Raw genomic sequence first — 17858 nt, 5'->3', positions numbered from 1 at the left:
TGGCCAGCCCTGGCTCCCATTGCCAATTTCCCATGTGAGCTTGGCACACAGATTGGGGAGGGGGTGATTCCCCCACACACAAACGCCTCTTTTCTACAAGGCAGTGGACTGACGGACAGAGGATCAGCCTCCTCCTCTCAGCTTCCTGGCACATAGAACAGTTACACTTAGAAATATATATATATTTATATATATATGTCTATTTATAAAATTTTAATCACACTTGATCAAGACTGTCCCCCATCCTTCCTTTCAGTTGACCCCAAGGGACTGGGACCCTTGCCCTGGGCTCATTCCCTGGTTCTTGCTTTTTTATTGCCTCTCTGGCCCTAGGGCTGCTGATCAGTGTGGGGTACAACTCGGCATTGCTGGTCCACCATTCCCTGTACAGAACAGGCCAGTTGTTAAAGACAGGTGCCTCTCTACACAGTACCCATTGACCTTGATCATAAGTCGTGGTGGGTGAAGGGAAGCCCCTCCCTCTTCACAAGTTCCTGGGTCTGAGCCAGAGTCAGATCCTATACTGCAGCCAGTCTTGAATTGCCAGATCACTTGCGCCTGCCAAAGATGGACTTCTTTCCAGGGTTCTTGTCACCCAGACTGAGACCGATGAGGAGCCGGGCTTTCTCTTCCTCTTTCTGCTGTTGCATGTTCAGGTCCGATTTACTCTCCAGTTTTCCCCGGACCTCTGACCCCGTTGCAGGCTTCAGCCTCAGCTTCTCTTTGATCACCTGGCAGGTTGGCAAGGGGTAAAGGGGAACGCAAATCTTAGTAGGCCAAGCAGAAGAAATCAAAATTAATCAACCGGGCAAATCAACAATAAAATGGTCTCTGCTTCCAAGACACTTACAGTCTAAGTAGAACCCATTCGAGACCTTATGTTGTTAGGTCAGCCCTAGTTCCCTAACACCCACGGTAGTTAACATGTGAAGCTGTAAACATTCCATCTAATCACCTGGACAAAGTCACGGAGAATGCAAGGAGAGAAGCCACTCACTAGATTCCCCTGGCCTCTCCTAAGACTTGTATTACAGCCTAAGAGGAAGGGCTCCTGAGCACAGGGTCTATTTGACCGGCCCACTAACCCAACAGCCATGAGCTTTGATGGGGTACCTGGGCAACCAGGGCTTTGCGGCTATCCCTCTTGACAGCCATAGCAAAGTCTAGCCAGGTCCACGTGTTGTTGTGGTACTCCAGACAGGGCAGCACCAGGTTAAGGTCACCCCAGTCCACGCTGTTCTTCTCACCCTGCACCAGGAAGAGGGGAAAGCCAAAAATAAGGGAGGAAAATAGATCTGCTGACCTAATGGTTTAAAACCAGTACTTGAGACTAGGCTAGTATTTTCTTGCAAACAAAATCTGATACCGATTTTAATTCGGTCTGCTAATGTTAGGGACTCCTGAGAAAACCAGAGGGCACTTCTACCACCCATTTCACAGAACTGTGGCAGTCTCCCTATCTGCAACCTAGTGAATGCCTCCAGTTCCACCCTGCTCCACAAAGGGCCAGAGACGTACAGACCTTGTAACTGACGCACAGTGGAACCTGTGGAATTTTTATATAGATGAAAGAGTTGTTCATGGCAGCTCGCTCTTTCATCTTGTCAATATCATCCACAGGGTGCTAAGAAAGGCAAGAAAGGAGTGTGAACCCCTGAAACCATCACAAGGAAAAGGGACGGGTTCCCAATCATCCCTCTTGGCTTTCACCCCTCAAAGGGACTAAAAGAAAAGAAGTCCTCAGCCAAGCCAACCACCGCAGGTTGCTCCCACTGTTCTATCACCCAACGGTGTGTCTTGTACCTCAGGTACTTTGCGAAACGACCTTCTGACCCCAGAGCTCCGATTCAGGCCCTGTGCCACACCCTTCCCAGATCCCAAAGGTACTGCATCATCTGCTGCAATCAGTTGTCGAGGTTTTACCACTGGTATTCCTAAGAGAAAGCAAGCACACCAGCTGTCGTCCCCTCTAAGGCCACAGCTACCTTTGGGGATGCCATCCCTCTGTGGAGCTCCACCACACAGGTTCTCACCAGTAGTCACGAGTTTGGATTTATCCTCTTCATCCCCAACCTCATCATCCTCCACACTTCGACCAGGAAAGAAAAAGCCCATCATTCTATGGAAGAACTGGTGTGTCAGCTGGATGGTGAGAGGTACCACATTTACCTAAAGGAGAAAGAGGTCAAGAAACAATGAAGCTCAGACACCATTCCTTCACTGACCCATCCCAATGCAGCCCGGTAACACACACATTCGCTTTAGCGGCCCTTTCCTCCTGGGTCTCTCAGGGACTGGCTGCGTACCTCAAAGTGCTCTTTGACAGAGATACCACCAACAGGGGGCCGGACTTTGCTGAAGAGGCGGAGGGCTAGCTGTCGCCCAGACTGGCAGGGGCTCTGTGGCCGTAGTACTACCTGTAGGGATACAACAACCCAACACAATGCCCTTCTGTCATTACATCAACCCACATATCTTCTGCAGGCTGAAAGGTGATGGTCATGCTAAGTTGGGCAAGTCTTCACCATCTTAGGTCACCATATTGTTCATGTGGACATTATCAAGGCTATGTGTGAAGAAGCACAGAACAGGCTAAGAATGGGGAACTAAGACTTGCCTTGTAGACAGCATTGGGGAGGAGGTTGTTCATTGTAAACCAGCCAAGCTCCAGAAGATGTTCTGCTGTATCATCAGACTTATTCACCTATAAAGACAGAGATCACCCCCGCCTCTATAATAAAACCTTTCCCAAGAGTTTGCTAGACCACTACCACATACCTATACTGTTTGCTTTCCAGGTCTCCATGTTCCTAATCTCGGCCTTTGGCAGTTCCCCAGCCAGAGTGGCATTCAGAACTGCGCTCACTCATTTCCTGATGTGCCTTGAAGTCGAGAATCAGGTCCTCCCTCCCACATGTCAATAAGTCACTGCAGAAATTGTAATTCAGTACTAGACTGGTCCTATTTAAATTCTAGGACGCACTGATGGCACAGTGCTTAAGTACTCAGCTGTTAACCAAAAGACCAGTGTTCACACCTGCCAGCCACACCTTGGGAGAAGATGTGGTGACCTACTCCCATTGAGATGACAATCTAAGCAATGCTCTGGCGCCATCTGACTCTGTCCTACAGGCTCATGCGGTGAGTTGGAATCAACTTGATAGCGCAGAACTTCACACAAGGTCTAGTCTCGGGATCATCATACTCAAATAGGGACGCATTTAATCAAGTTCATTTATTTCTTTATTATTTAATGTTACAAATGGATGTCAAATAGGAACTCTACTCATTTGTCCAATCATGATCGTCATTAAAAATCACACTAATCAACTCCTTCGTGTTTATCCTTTTTGTGAGCTGGACCCCTAGAAAAAAGCAGTAATGTGGACTGAATACCTTGCTATAGAGGAAGCGCTGCAGCTCCAGTTCAGCAATTCCCAGCTGTCCGTCCTCCTCTGTGAGGCGCCATCGTGCCTGAGCAAAGTAGAACTCAGTGCGGCGGGCCACACTCACATCCTCCTGCTGCTTTCGCAGCTCCATCTTGTTAGCCCGCTGCAGCTGGAAGTCTTTAAAACACCTGCAAGTGGACAGGAGTGCTAAGAAAGGTGTAACTGTGTTCCCTCAGATATATATGTATGTATTCCTAACTCCCCTACTTTGTTTGTAAACAACACCATTACATATATCCTCCATTTCAATGAGGTCACAATAGACTATGGTAGGCCCTAAAGCCAATCTGATGGGATAAAAAGGAAATCTTGCAGGACAGACATTGGAAAAGTGGGTGAAGGGAGATATCGGACAGGGAAAGATATGACAAAATAATGCTTTATAAATTATCGAGAGTTTATGAGGGAGGGGGAGCGGGAAGGGAGGGGGAGAAATGAGCTGATGCCAGGGACTCAAGTGGAGAGCAAATGTTTTTAGAATGATGAGGGCAATGAATGTACAGATGTGCTTTACACAATCGATATATGTATGGATTATGATAAGAGTTGTATGAGCCCCTAATAAAACGATTTTAAGAGAAAAGGAAATTTAAGCCTGGATACACAGGGAAAAGAAAAGCCCAAGGGAGATGCACAAAATTCATGAGAAAATTGAATGAAAAGATAATGGAATTTTTTAAGAAGAAGAGACAAAGGTAGCAATGCAAAGAATTGCCAGGAGTCACTAGAAGGTAGGAGAGATATAATTTCCAAATAAACATTTCCTTCAGAGCCTCCAGACTCCAGACCAACTTGCCAATACTACGGCTTCAAAATTCTAGCCTCCCGAGCCCTGAGGGGTGCATTACTGTAGCTTTAAGCCATCCTGATTGTGGTCGTTTGTTACAGCAGCGCTCCAAAACTAACATAAGAGCCAAAGTCAATGAGAGAAACAGAGTATGAGTTGAAGGTAGAATGGAGTGCTCCAGAAGGATGTAGGAGGTAAACACAGAGATGAACTACTCTGGGGATAGCTTTCCATTAATTTTTTATCACTGAATTCCTTGATTCCCAACACTCTTGATCTTGGGAGTCCAAATCCCCATCTTTTAGTTCTAAAGCTTCTTGATAATGATCCCTGCAATGATGTCCTGTACTGATATTACAGGACATCATTCAAGATATTATTTTTCACTTCAGAAGCAGGGTATCAAAGCCATGAAAGTGATCTTTCCTAACTACCCATTTTTTTCTCTCAGCAGTCTTTCCCAAGAATTATCCTATCAGAGAAGCCCTGGCAGGGTCACACACTGGTCTGCTAACTACAAGGTCAGCAGTTTGAAACCAGCAGCTGCTCCTCATGAGAAAGATCCAGGCAGTTTCTACTCTGTCCTGGGGAGTCAACTTGATGGCAGTGAGCTGGGTGAGTTTTTGTACTCTATTAGAGACTCACAGGAAGGACTCTCCCATTCTCAGTCTCTTTGGCCAAGTCTAGCAAGGCTCACTGAGGCAGAGATGGAGGTGTGGAGGACAGGGAGCAGGGCACCTGATGAGGATATTGAGTTCTTCACTCTCCAGCTGAAGACTAGCCTTCTCCTGGTTTAGCTGCAGTGGAAGCTTTTGGTTCAAGTCAAGCAGGTTTTCATTCTTGCTGTCATCTTGTAAAGACTAAGGAGCAAGAGACGAGACACTGAGACGATCCCTGACGTCCTAAAAGACCCCCAAGTCCTCAGCTATCCAAGAATGATCACCTTCATAATAGAATACATCTGCTTCTCCAGCTGCCGTATGTGCGCCACATGCTGCCGCACGGCCTCTTGCAGATGTAAAATGCTGCCGCGCTGCTCCTCTGGGTTGCTAGAGATCTCAAGCTGGAACCTGACCCGCTGTTTCTTCTCACTGTGCTCCTAAAGGAAGGGGGAGGGAAACGGATGAGATTCTAAGAGAAATGAGTCTTATAGTGAAATGACAGAGGGGAAAAAATCAAGAAATTAGGATCTCGTTTGGAAAGCTAACCTTGATCTGTTACCTGTTAGAATGAGGGGTAGGTCGATGAAAAAGATCTAATAGTGTGGCTTTCACAATCAGCCGGTCCCACAGGGAGGCTTGTTTTTAGAAGTGTTTATGTCATGAATAGGGAACTAACCAGGAGAGCAATCAATAAGTAAACACAAGTTCTACCACCTCATGGACATTCTGCTTTTCTAGACAAGGGAATTTCAAGCACTACTGCTAACTAATCAAGGATGTCCCAACTACAAGGCTCTTTCTCAGTTTTAAGCACGGCTTTCCTTATTGGAGTCAAAATAAAACAAGGTCTGGGATGCCTATGAGGCTAACCAGTATTCTGTAAGGACCACGCACGCCCACCTTCCGTTTGGGTTCCACATGGAGCAGCAGGTTGTTGACAATGTCCAGAATCATGGCATACTGAGCTGGGTTGGTGGAGATTTCCAGCTCATGGTGGATGAGGGTGAAGGTATCCACAGCCCCTAAGTCATATGGGCAGCAGTAAATAAGAGGCTCAAATCTCTTCCTAAATATCAATTCTATCCCATAACTACATTTGGGACCACTCCTGCTACTCAATCCCATACAAAGGGGGTGAGAGATGTTCATGGGTAGAAACATACACTTATTTCAGAATCAAAAACAATATCCACTTAACCTCGTTCTCTTCCACAGTGCATCTTAGCCTCTCATATAAGAAACGTGGGAAAGATATAGCAAATGAGATGTTAACTGTCAGTGAACATGGGATTTTTATTAATTCCACTGTCTCAAAAAGGAGCCCAGGTTGGTTTGAATCTACTCAGAGGCTCTCTAGAGAAGAAATGCTTCTGTGGTGATCAACTTCTGTAAAGATTACAGGCAAGAAAAACCTATGGGGCAGTTCTACTCTGTCCCATGGATTTGTCTTGAGTTAGAACTGACTCAACAGAACCCAACAACGGTCTCACAATCACCAAGAAAACAACTACCTGCCCAAGTCCCCTTCTACATGCCCAAGTCCCCTCCTAGCAGCCTCTCAGGCCTTGAATACCTTCCTGCTTCTTTAGAAGATCTTCCTTTTCCTGGTTCTCATGAACCTCAGGCGGCTTAATCTGAGTGGCCAGCTCAGGATCAATGTCATGGCTGTAACTAATATAGTACATTCGACAGTTGCAGCGTGAAATAATCCGCTGAACTTGTTGGGCTTGCTGGGCTTCTGCTGGCTGGTTCCAATCTAAGAAGAGGTGTGGAAAGGTCGTAAGAAAGACATCTTATCTCACGAAGATCCTTTCCTCCATGTGGCTGAGCGTAGTATTACAAGAGCCTCCCAGGTAGGCACAATGTTTGAGGCACTCCAGACACACTGCTTTCAACCTAGCCCTAGGACAAAATGGCCGTACTCCAGCATCTGTATTGGCCTTCCATCGCACACAAACAGTAGGTAAGGAAATGCCCCCCTTGGGGACACTCTGATTGGAAGGAGGGGGGAGCTGACCTGTGGTGGTAGTAACCATGCCTCCCACTGCCTGCCCGCTCTCCATCAGCTCCTGAACAGAGTCCAGACTGCGCTGCCGGTGTTCCTCGATATTCTTCACCTGAAGACAGAGATGTAGGCACTTTGAGCTGCTTGGGGAATAGTGGCCTAACTGGCCACTGATTCCTTGCTGCAAGCAGTTATATTTTTATATAAATAGCATACATGTTATACCATTTACCATAAAACATGTGCTGTCCCCAGTTTCCTATGCATGCTATGCATTTTGCATGTGAGGCAGCTTCAAAAGCTAGTGTACAAAGTAAAATAAATGTACAAACAAAGAGAAAAGTTTGGCAATGGCAGTATCAGACGGGACTAATCTCTGAAATTTAAAGAAAACTCCAACACCTTAACAAGGTGACAAATAATCCAATTGGAGAATGGACAAAAAAAAAACCCTAAAAAATGGGCAGAGGACATGATCAGCCACTTCACCAAGAAGATATTCAGGCAAAATAATAATAATAAAATTTTTAAATATATATATTCTGGCAGCAAATAAATGTGAAGAAATGCTGGTTGTTGCTCACCAGCCATTAGAAAGATGCAAAGCAAAATAGCAATGACATATCTCTCCCCCAGCATTCATAGCAAAGCTCAAAAATAAACAACAAACGAATGCTGGCAGCAGTGGGAAGTGGTGCAACCACCTTGGAAACCAGTATGGAATTCCCTCAAAAAGTCGGAAACAGAGGCCTCTGACCCAGCAATCCCTCTGCTTGGGACACACCATCAAGAAGGAAGACATGGCACAGACAGATAGATGCGCACATTCATCACAGCACTACTCCCAACAGCAAAAACGGAAACAAAACCAAAGACGGAAACAACTCAACTGTCCGTCAGCGGGAAAACAAGCAAACTATGGCACCTAAACACAATCAGCCTTTACGCAGTGTCCAAGAACAACGATGAGCCCGTTCCACCAAACGCTTCATAACACAGATGGACACTGAGGCTGTCAGAGTGAAATTAGTCAGCCACAAAAGGGAAAAAATGTTGTATGACACTTCTGTAGAACTTAAAAAAAAAAAGGTTTCACACTGAAAGACACCTTCTTTGATGGTTTCCAGGGGCAGGAGGGGAAGGAGGATAAGTTACTGACTACAGGATAGGCTATGTTAACTTGGGTGAAGGGGGGAAAGAAAAGGACAATAGTATCACATAAAAAACTATGTATCCATTTAAATAAAAATAACAACAGAAACAAAAAGTTAGTGGAAAAATTCCATTATCTTTTAATTCATTTTTCTATGAACTTGATGAAGCCTGTCCTTTGTGGGCACACATTTACAGGGGTCCATTACATGCAGAAAGTACATTTACTATCCATAACTCCACAACCTGGGGTAACATGAAAGATCTTCAGGAATCAAGGGCATTTCTGCCTTTCCTAGTCCCAACCCACCTAGCTTCTCCAAACTTAATGAGTTACACACATAATCCGCCAGGCCTACAGGTCTTGGGCCAAAACCTTAAAAGCAAAGCATGTCAGTATAAAAAATTCATCAAAACAAATGGCTTTTCCTCATCCATTTGGGTACTCATTCTATTTGTATTCTTGCTGTTCTACTTTCAGACAAATAATCATTCTGATATGGTTGCCATGGAGGAAAAGGGCTGAATTCTTTTGACTCTCTCTAAGGTAGTCTCATTGAATAACAGAGTGATATGGGAGTACCATAAGCAGGCAGATCAAGGCTTCTGGATGGCCATCTGCAAAGTCACGAAAACAGTCACCAGTGACTTAGGAAAGGCACGATCAAAAGCCATCCCACTTCAGTCATGCACATTGCACTCTACTGCTAAGATGACAGCCTGAGGGAAAAAAGGTTCAAATGCACATCACCTCATGCCTGAAAGGAGCAGAGGCCCAGTAAATGCCAGATAGGAAGATTCTGTATACTCATCACTGCCCGCCTCTGCACAGGGAGTTAACACCTTCAGTGTCTCTTTCTTGAGATCTCCTGAGCTAAAGGCCAGTGTGACCGCCTGAACCATACCAGCATGACCGCTTGTATTACCAACAACTTGGCTAGACATCAGATCTAAATGCTCATGACCTCTTAGATTATTACACTTGAAGTTGTCTGGCTTAAGGAGCCCTAAAGTCCTTGGAATAAGAAGCACTGGCCAAGGATGGGGGAAGAGGGGTCAGCTTTACCACCACTGAGTAGAATGGCAAATGGAATGATCACTTTGGTCCTTATCGGCTGTAGCTGGATCTAACTCATTTTGGGGTGTCCTAGGCCTATCAACTGCTGAATGATGCAGGACGTACCAAAAGTAGATGGAAGGTATTCACAGTGGAACTGTAGCAAAAAGAACATACAACCATTTTAAGAGGTTGTACCATCAAGATCTAATGGTACTGAAAGAAGAAACCCAAGCTACACTGAAGGCATTAGTGAAGAACAAGCCTCCAAGAATAGACAAAATACCAACTGAAATGTTTCAACAGCTGACAAAGTACTGAAAACACTCAGTTCACCTATGCCAAGAAATCTAGAAGACAGCTAACTCGGTCAACCAACTGGAAGAGATCCATATGTGTACTAATTCCCCCCAAAAAAAGTGACCCAATAGAATGTGGAAATTATGGAACAATATCACTAATATTACATGTAAACAAAATTTTGCTGAAAATGATTTCAAAACAGTTGCAGCAGTACATCAATGGGAACTGCCAGAAATTCAAGCTGGATTCAGAAAAGGATGTGGAAAGAGAGATGGATCTTGGTTCAAAGCCAAGACCACCACAAAGATCTTTACTTGTGACTGTGTAAAGGCATTCAACTATGTGGATCATGCAAACTCTGATAGCATCGAGAACAATGAGAATTCCAGAACACTTCATTGCGCTCATGCGGAACTTGTAAATGGACCAAGAGGCAGTCATCAGAGCAGAACAAAGGTGTATTGAGTGGCTTAAAATCAGAGGTGTGTGTCAGGATTATATTCGTTTACCATACTTACTCAATCTACATGCTAAGCAAATAACCCAAGAAACTGGACTATATGAAGAAGAATGTGGCATCAGGATTGGAAAGTATATTAGCAACTTTTGATATAGAGATGACACAGTCTTGCTTGCTAAAAGCAAAGACGAGCACTTGCTGATGGTGATCAAGGACTCCAGCCTTCAGTGTAGATTACAACTCACTGTAAAAAAAAAAAATCTTCGGGGAGGGAGGGAAAAAAAAAAAGAGGACCTGATGCAAAGGGCTTAAGTGGAGAGCAAATGCTTTGAGAATGATTGGGGCAGGGAATGTATGGATGTGCTTTATACAATTGATGTATGTATATGTATGGATTGTGATAAGAGCTGTATGAGCCCCTAATAAAATGTTAAAAAAAAATTGTAAAAAACTAACAAGAAAAAAAAAATCTTCACAACATCTGGACGGTGGTAATTACATAATCTGGTGTCAATTTGAGAGGATTATGAGTGAGGGGTGGAGTCTGTGGGCATGGCCTTCTCCTGAGAATTCTAGGAACTCCTGGATTTCCTCCTTGGAGGAGGGAGCCACTTCTCTCTGCTCACTCCCTGAGAGATGTGCTCTACTGACAAGACACATAACACTACGCTGATAGACCCTGTGCCCTGGGAACAGGAGCAGCCATATGGAGACCCATGCCAGCGCTGAGATGCTTCTACCACACCACTGGATCCACAACTTTGAACCCACGGGCCTGTGATCTTCCTGCATTCAGCACCATTGCATGTGTTTCGGGAGTATGAAGAGGACTTTATGGATTGGTATCGGACTTATGGACTTAAACTGGACTGATGTTTTCTCAATATTCAACAGCTCTTATATATAAACCTCTTTCTCATACAAATGAGTCTCCCTGAATTTGTTTCTCTAGTCTACCTAGACTAACACATGGAACAATGGACAACATCATGATAAAAAGTTATCAAGGATTTCATCTTGCTTGGATCCACAGTGTTCCTGGATATAGCAGTCAAAATAACAAACTAGGTATCACACTGTGAAAATCTGCTGCATAAGACCTCTTTACATTGTTGAGGTGTAAGGATGTCACTTCGAGAATTAAGGTAGGCCTGATCCAAGCCATGGTGTTTTTTTTTTTTGCCATGGTATTTTCAGTAGTCGCACATGCATTATTAAGTTGAACAATGAGTAAGGAACACTGAAGAAGTGATGCATTTGAATTAGGTGTTGACAAAAAAGAAAAAAAGAAAATACTACGGACTGCCAGAAGAAAACACTCTGTCTTGGAAGAAGTACAGTCGGAATGCTCCTTAGAAGAATGGCAAGACTTCATCTCATATATTTTGGACATGCTGTCAGGAGACTAGTCCCTGGTAAACGACATCAAGCTTAGTAAAATGGAGGGTCAGCGAAAATGAGGAAGACCCTCAATGAGATGGACTGACACAGTGGCTGCAATAATGGACTAAAAAATAGCAATGGCAATTCCAAGGACTGGGCACCTAACAGCAGTAGCATGCCTAGCCTAATGTGGGCGCTCAACACTTATTGAATAAAAAACAACACTACACAATATTGCTTAGGTAAATCTCACATTAGACTTCCTAATTCTGATATTACATCTTAGAAATTATAGTGCAAATGCAGTTTTGCCAAGAATTTGCAAAGAAGATTCACAAGAACACCATTTTAGGGTGCATAAGCAAATGTGGTGAAGAGAGAAAATGGTGCCCGGCTATCAAAATATATAGCATCTGGGGTCATAAAGGTTTGAAATCAAACAAGTGGCCATCTAGCAGGGAAGCAAGTAACTCCACATGGAAGAAGCACACCAGTCTGTGTGATCATGAGGTGCCGATGGGATCAGGCAACAGATATACTTCCTTCCCCACCATTACCCTGACCAAGTTTAACTTAAAGATTTGGCTAGACTGAAGAACACACAAACTAACTACCTCAGTACAGATGAGTTCTCGACACAGGGAATTCAGGACAGATAAACCCTTCGGGAACAGTAATGCGAGTTCTGATATCATGAGGGTAGAGAGACGGTCAGGGAGGGGGAAGGGTGAGAAAAGGGGAACCCCACCACAAGGTTGGATATATACGCGGAAATGTGTGTGAAGGGCGACAAAGGACAGTGTAAGATATGAAATAACAATATATAATTGATCAAGGATACAGGAAGGTAAGGGGAAAAAAGAGGAGCTCATATCAAGGGCTCAAGCAGAAAATGTCTTGGAAATTATGATGGCAAGATATGTACAAATAAGCTTAATAATTGATGTGTGGAATGTTATAAGAGCTGTAAAAGCCCTCAATAAAATGATGGAAAAAAAACACACAAAAAAAAACCCTCCATTAAAAAAAAAAAGCTAACTTTCCCAAGGCATACATACCGCTAGGATAATGGCCAAGCTGGCATTAAAACTCACATAACCTGATTTTTCAACAAGGACTCTTTCTTTTAAAGTTCAGAGCCTTGCAGAAACAACCAAGTCAACTACCTTCCTATGAGAAGTCAGAGAAAGGAGAGAGAGAAGAGAGCTTATCTAAAATTCCTAGACTTGCTGCCGCTACCTGTTTTCTGCTAGGCGGTGCTTCCTGCTGATTAACTGATATACTATTAAGGATTGGCAATCTTTCACAAAAGTAGAGAAGCTCTAACTCATTTTATCTAGTGTGCTGGGAAATGAGAGTCCCTTTCATAGTGAATACGAACAGCATGAGAATTAAAAGAAAACATACGGGGTGCATAAGCAAATGTGGTGAAGAAAGCTGATGGTGTCTGGCTATCAAAAGAGATAGTGTCTGGGGTCTTAAAGGCTTGCAGATAAACAAGCTGCCATCTAGCTCAGAAGCAACAAACGCCCACATGGAAAAACACAGCAGCCTGCGTGAAGGGATCAGTTATCAGGCATCAAAGAACAAAAGAATCATATTATTGTGTGCTCACCTCTCTGATATAATTGCTGAAGACAAATGAGTGCATAAGAAAATATGGTGAAGAAAGCTGATGGTGCCCGGCTATCAAAAGATATAGCATATGGGGTCTTAAAGGCTTAAAGATAAATAAGCGACCACCTAGCTCAGAACCAACAAAGCTCACATGGAAGAAGCACACCAGCCTGTGCGATCATGAGGTGTCGAAGGGATCAGATATCAGACATCATCAGAACAAAAAATCATATCACTGTGATTGAGGGGCAAGTGCAGAGTAGAGACCCAAAGCCCATTTGTACGCCACTGGACATCCCTTTACAGAAGGGTCTCGGGGAGATGAGGCAGTCAGGGTGTGATGTAGCAACGATAAAACATACAACTTTCCTCTAGTTCCTAAATGCCTCCTCCCCCGCCCACTATCATCCCAATTCTACCTTATAAATCTGGCTAGACCAGAGGATGTACACTAGTACAGATAGGAACTGGAAACACAGGGAATCCAAGGCAGATGATCCCTTCAGGACCAGTGGTGTGAGTGGTGATACTGAGAGGGTGGAGGGAGGGTGGGCTGGAAAGGGGGAACCTATTACAAGGATGTACATATAACCTCCTTCCTGGGGGACGGACAATAGAAAAGTAGGTGAAGGGAGACGCCGGACAGGGCAAGATAAGACAAAAAAATAATTTGTAAATTATGAAGGGTTCATGAGGGAGGGGGGGAGCAGGGAGGGAAGGTAAAAATGAGGAGCTGATTCTAGGGGCTTAAGTGGAGAGCAAATGTTCTGAGAATGATGAGGGCAATGAATGTACAAATGTGCTTTATACAATTGATGTATATATGGATTATGATAAGAGTTGTATGAGCCCCTAATAAAATGATTAAAAAATAATAATACACACACAAACAAAAAATCTAGTATGACTCATCCTTTGAGTTTTCCCAGCCCTGGCAACTAACCTCTAACCAAAGCTGCCGGCCATCTTGCTCCGTGGGGCTGCTTTCAGTGGTGGCAAAGTACTGCATGCCATCCAACAAGCAAGTCCAGGACGTCTTTTGCTTCAGTGTGTCACCGTACCAGGCTGGGTGATGTTGGCACTGCAGTAGCTGAGCTTTGGCAGCTGACACAATAACACAGCCTTCTGTCTCTGCTCCACGGAGAACCATCTGTGCCAGAGACAGAAGCAGAGTGTGTCATCATCAGGCCCCCAGAAAAGGAGGCTCTAAGTGATTTCTACTGGGTGTTAAATGAGTGATCACTCATGACCTGCCTACTGGGAGAAATCTTTCTTAGAGAGTGGGGGGTTAGTATGTAGTGGTGGAGTTCTAGCCCACTCATTCTAATTAAAGGTGAATATGATTATGACTTAGCCTAGTGTTGGGGTACACTAGTGAAGAGAAATGTACCTGGCAGTTGACCAACTCAATGAGGCAGTTTCGGTTGTATATGTCATCCGTCTGGCAGGCAGCAATGCCACACAGCTGGTCACTCACACCTGACTCCTCTTCTGTGAATACCACAAACCTATCTGTCTCCTCAATCAACTTCTGCAACATATAGGCTCCTGGCAGAAAGACAGGAAGCAGGAGGGACCACAGTCTCAAAGGGAAATGAACACATCCAGGCCCAAACAGAGCTGCCTGCAATTCCTCTGGCTAGGAAAGGGTTAAACCATATCCTCCTCAAACTGCAATTCTACCCTAGCGCACCCTGCCCCTTAAATAAGACCCATACAGGCAAAATAAGTACTTCTCTTTCATTTCTCCCCTCGTTCTTAAACACCAAGTTTAATAAAAATAACGTTCCCAGCAGAAACTCAGAAATGCTAGGTAAATTTTTCTCTTAGGTTCATATAATCACTTCTGGATTACTCCAGGATCTTTCCCCCCCCCCTTGTTTGCTCCTTTTGAGATTCTATTCCAACTCTTTAAAGCCACTTCCTTCACATCAGTGCCACAATATCCTGGCTTTGCTGCTTCCCCCGACTATCCTTCGAGAGCAGTGGTTCTCCACCTTCCTAAGGCCACGACCCTTCAATGGTTTCTCATGCTGTGGTGACGCCCCACCATAAAATTATTTTTGTTGCTACTTCATAACTGTAATTTTGCTACTGTTATGAATCGTGTGTGAAAGGGCTGTTCCACCCCAAAGGGGTCGCAACCCACAAGTTGGGAACTGCTGTAGACCATCTACTTTCTCTCAATTCTTAAAATATGTTATCTCCTAAAGTTGATCTTTGGTCTTCTAACTATGATCAAGAACACGGACACCAGAATTAGAAACTCTGCCCGTGTCATAAGCCTGTCCCTGGCACATACTGGATAGTGATCTTGAGCCGCTTGCTTTAACCCCTGTATCGGTTTCCTCATCTGTAAAATAATCTCTCACTGGGTTGTTATGAAAATTTAGTAGAACAACACATGCAAGTATTTAGCAGAGCACCTGATACGGTAAGCAATTAGTATTGCTCCAACTACGTTAATTCTGAGTGCTATTCTGACACTCTCAACTCTCCATCTCTGACCATAAGCTTTTAGATCCTGATTTTCAACTGTTAGATATTACCTACATAACCCATTAGCACTACAAACTCAGCGTGTGCACATCTAAACTCAGCCTTTCACCAAACCAGTTTAATCTCCTGGCTGAACCTTGTTCTATGACTGGCTCATCGTTATCCTTTTTTCCCGTTTGACCCCTTCCCATCAGTTGCCAAGTCTCCTAGTCTATATGCACTCCAATGTTCCCATCACGCTCACCAACATTCCCACGTCCTCTCCCTGGAGCAAGTCCTCATCGCCTCCCGTTGCTAGCACCAGTAGTTTCCTGACTTGTCTCCCCACCTCCGGTCTCTTCCTCTCCCCAGTCCTCCTACACGCCACTGCCAGATTTATCTCCCTAAAAAGTAAAGCTCTTACTGATGACACATCCCTATTTAAAAACCACTGCCTACTGAGACCCCACAACTCTTTAATCCTGGAGGAAGGCCTACTGAAACTCTACCTCCAGCTTTTCTTTCCAGACTTTCTTTTAGTTATTCTCCAGGCCAATAAAATAAACTTAAAACCAAAACTGTTTCTGCTGTCTTCAATACAGTACCCTTCTCCAATCCTACTCGCGCTCTCTGGATGCCCTTCCTCCCATGTGCACATACTGAAAGAATACCACAGCTTCAAGGTCCAGCAAATGCTCCTTCCTCAAGTTCCTTCCGGTTAGCATTCCCTTCTGTACTCCAGTTGGAAACAACTCCCATAAGTCTTTTATTTATTTTGTATTATATATCATTTTTCATCTGGTTCTCCAACTCTCCCCCTAAACTCTGTGTTGCTCTCTCTTCCTCAAATGTCCCCTTTTTACCTGTTGAACTCTTACTCGTCTTTCTAAACTCACCTCAATTATCTCTGTGAAGCCTTCCTGGACTTCTCTACACTAATTTAAATATGGCTCCCACAGCATCCCCGAACCTTCTTCAGAACCTATTCACAATAAAATTGTAAATTACCCCTCTTCCTCACCCAAGTCTCTGAGCTCCCCTACAAGTCTAGTGACTATGACTTATTCACCCCTGTATTCCCAATGACTCTATGTATGCTACATTATAAGCCTTCAACAAAGCTAAAAAAGAATGAATGTGTGAGTGAATGAATAAACCAAGTTATCTAGGAATGAATAGTTAAGTAGATATTTGGTGACTTATTCTTTGAAACATAAAATCCTCCTCTAATATTTTGCCTCTCCCCTACTCACCCTGACGTAGCCCTATCCTTCCCGATCCTCTTTTCCTGACTGTAGAACCAGAGCCGTTAAGGCTCCACATCATTACTATGTAAGTCTTAGTTATTCTTATATGGAAAAAGAGCTTCATTGCTATGGAAGCAATAAGGTTTCCAATCTTCTAGTTCCTGTCTTATCCATGTTCTAACCCTGACTCTGGGTCCCAAGCCTCTCAGCTGACCTCCTGAGGATCCTTTATCAGACTGTCCACTAAAACTCGGAGTGTTGACACGAGGCGGTGCTGGGACACTGGTCGAGACACCCCGCTTAGGCTTTTTGGCTGACATCTGGGGATCAATCCTTAACCCCTTCAGGGCCTCAGTAGAGAGATTACGCTTGAGTACAGCTGCCTTTTTATAGCCATCATACAAGCCAAAGGCAATGTCCCGATTGGTGGTTGTCCACGAAGCGCGTAAGTCGACCAGGTGCAGCTGATGTGTGTGAAAGGCAGGATCCCCATCTCGAGTCAAGAGCTCCTATGAAACATGAAGAGGGCATCAGGGGGACATGGACATTCCCACCATTGCTCCAGAACCCCAGAGACAAAAGAAGCTGTTCTGACAGAGACAGGGAGATGCTGAAGAAAGAAAAGCTAAATGGCTTAGCTTGTTCATTAAATTACATTCTAACTATACCCACTGTATTTTAAATGGACTAGGAGAATTTCAACTTAAAATTCTTTCCTAACTGGAAAATAAGGACAGCATATAAAAAAAGAAAGACAGCATCAAATAATGTACAAGGAAAAACATGTTCTACTGTTTCCGGAAGGGCAAGAGACTCTCTTTAGAAAGAGGAAGGAAAGACGTTTCAAAGCAAGCGATGCTGACACAACAGTGAGCCCAAGTGAGGGCACTGCAGAGGAATATGCTCCTGCTCGCCTGGAATACCATTAGAAACCCCACCCACAACCTGAAATCTACTGGTGTGAACTAAGGCGCGAGAGTCTCAGGTGGTACCTCCTCAGTCGTTGGATTACTGTAGCGTTGGTAGGTGAGAGAGGACAGGCTCAGCAGGTGGGTCTTTGTTATCAAGGGATCAAGGCAATGATCAGGATTCTCTTCAGTTGGTGAAGCCATCAAGTGAACGGTCACCTGACTGAGGTCACTCACCATCTGGGTGACACTCCAGTCAGAGATGAGACGCCGCATCACTGTTCCCGCTGAAAAAGGAGACACAGAACCCATGCAGACTGGCACCGGACAATGGTGTGGGACACAACAGA

The 17858-nt window shown here is 44.3% G+C and overlaps 1 protein-coding gene across 1 annotated transcript in view; it reads right to left on the bottom strand.

The window, feature by feature from the left end:
* Nucleotides 1-196: 196 nt before the first annotated feature.
* The window catches only part of BLTP2 (bridge-like lipid transfer protein family member 2), a 30661-nt gene continuing 12999 nt past the window's right edge, over nt 197-17858 (bottom strand). Inside the window, exons 23-39 of the mRNA XM_075561331.1 lie at nt 17593-17795; nt 16815-17109; nt 14266-14423; nt 13819-14025; nt 6916-7015; nt 6472-6654; nt 5799-5920; nt 5180-5335; nt 4975-5096; nt 3397-3577; nt 2618-2704; nt 2307-2417; nt 2034-2169; nt 1804-1934; nt 1523-1624; nt 1114-1248; nt 197-731 (exon numbers count right to left, since the gene is read on the bottom strand). Of these exons, the coding sequence (XP_075417446.1) occupies nt 549-731; nt 1114-1248; nt 1523-1624; nt 1804-1934; nt 2034-2169; nt 2307-2417; nt 2618-2704; nt 3397-3577; nt 4975-5096; nt 5180-5335; nt 5799-5920; nt 6472-6654; nt 6916-7015; nt 13819-14025; nt 14266-14423; nt 16815-17109; nt 17593-17795 (2612 nt within the window). The 3' untranslated portion in view covers nt 197-548. The remainder of the gene's footprint in view (nt 732-1113; nt 1249-1522; nt 1625-1803; nt 1935-2033; nt 2170-2306; nt 2418-2617; nt 2705-3396; nt 3578-4974; nt 5097-5179; nt 5336-5798; nt 5921-6471; nt 6655-6915; nt 7016-13818; nt 14026-14265; nt 14424-16814; nt 17110-17592; nt 17796-17858) is intronic.

This window comes from Tenrec ecaudatus, chromosome 10, assembly GCF_050624435.1.
Source record: "Tenrec ecaudatus isolate mTenEca1 chromosome 10, mTenEca1.hap1, whole genome shotgun sequence".
Lineage (NCBI taxonomy): Eukaryota > Metazoa > Chordata > Mammalia > Afrosoricida > Tenrecidae > Tenrec > Tenrec ecaudatus.
Note: the sequence above shows the minus strand (reverse complement) of the source record. Positions and strands in the feature narration are given on the sequence as shown.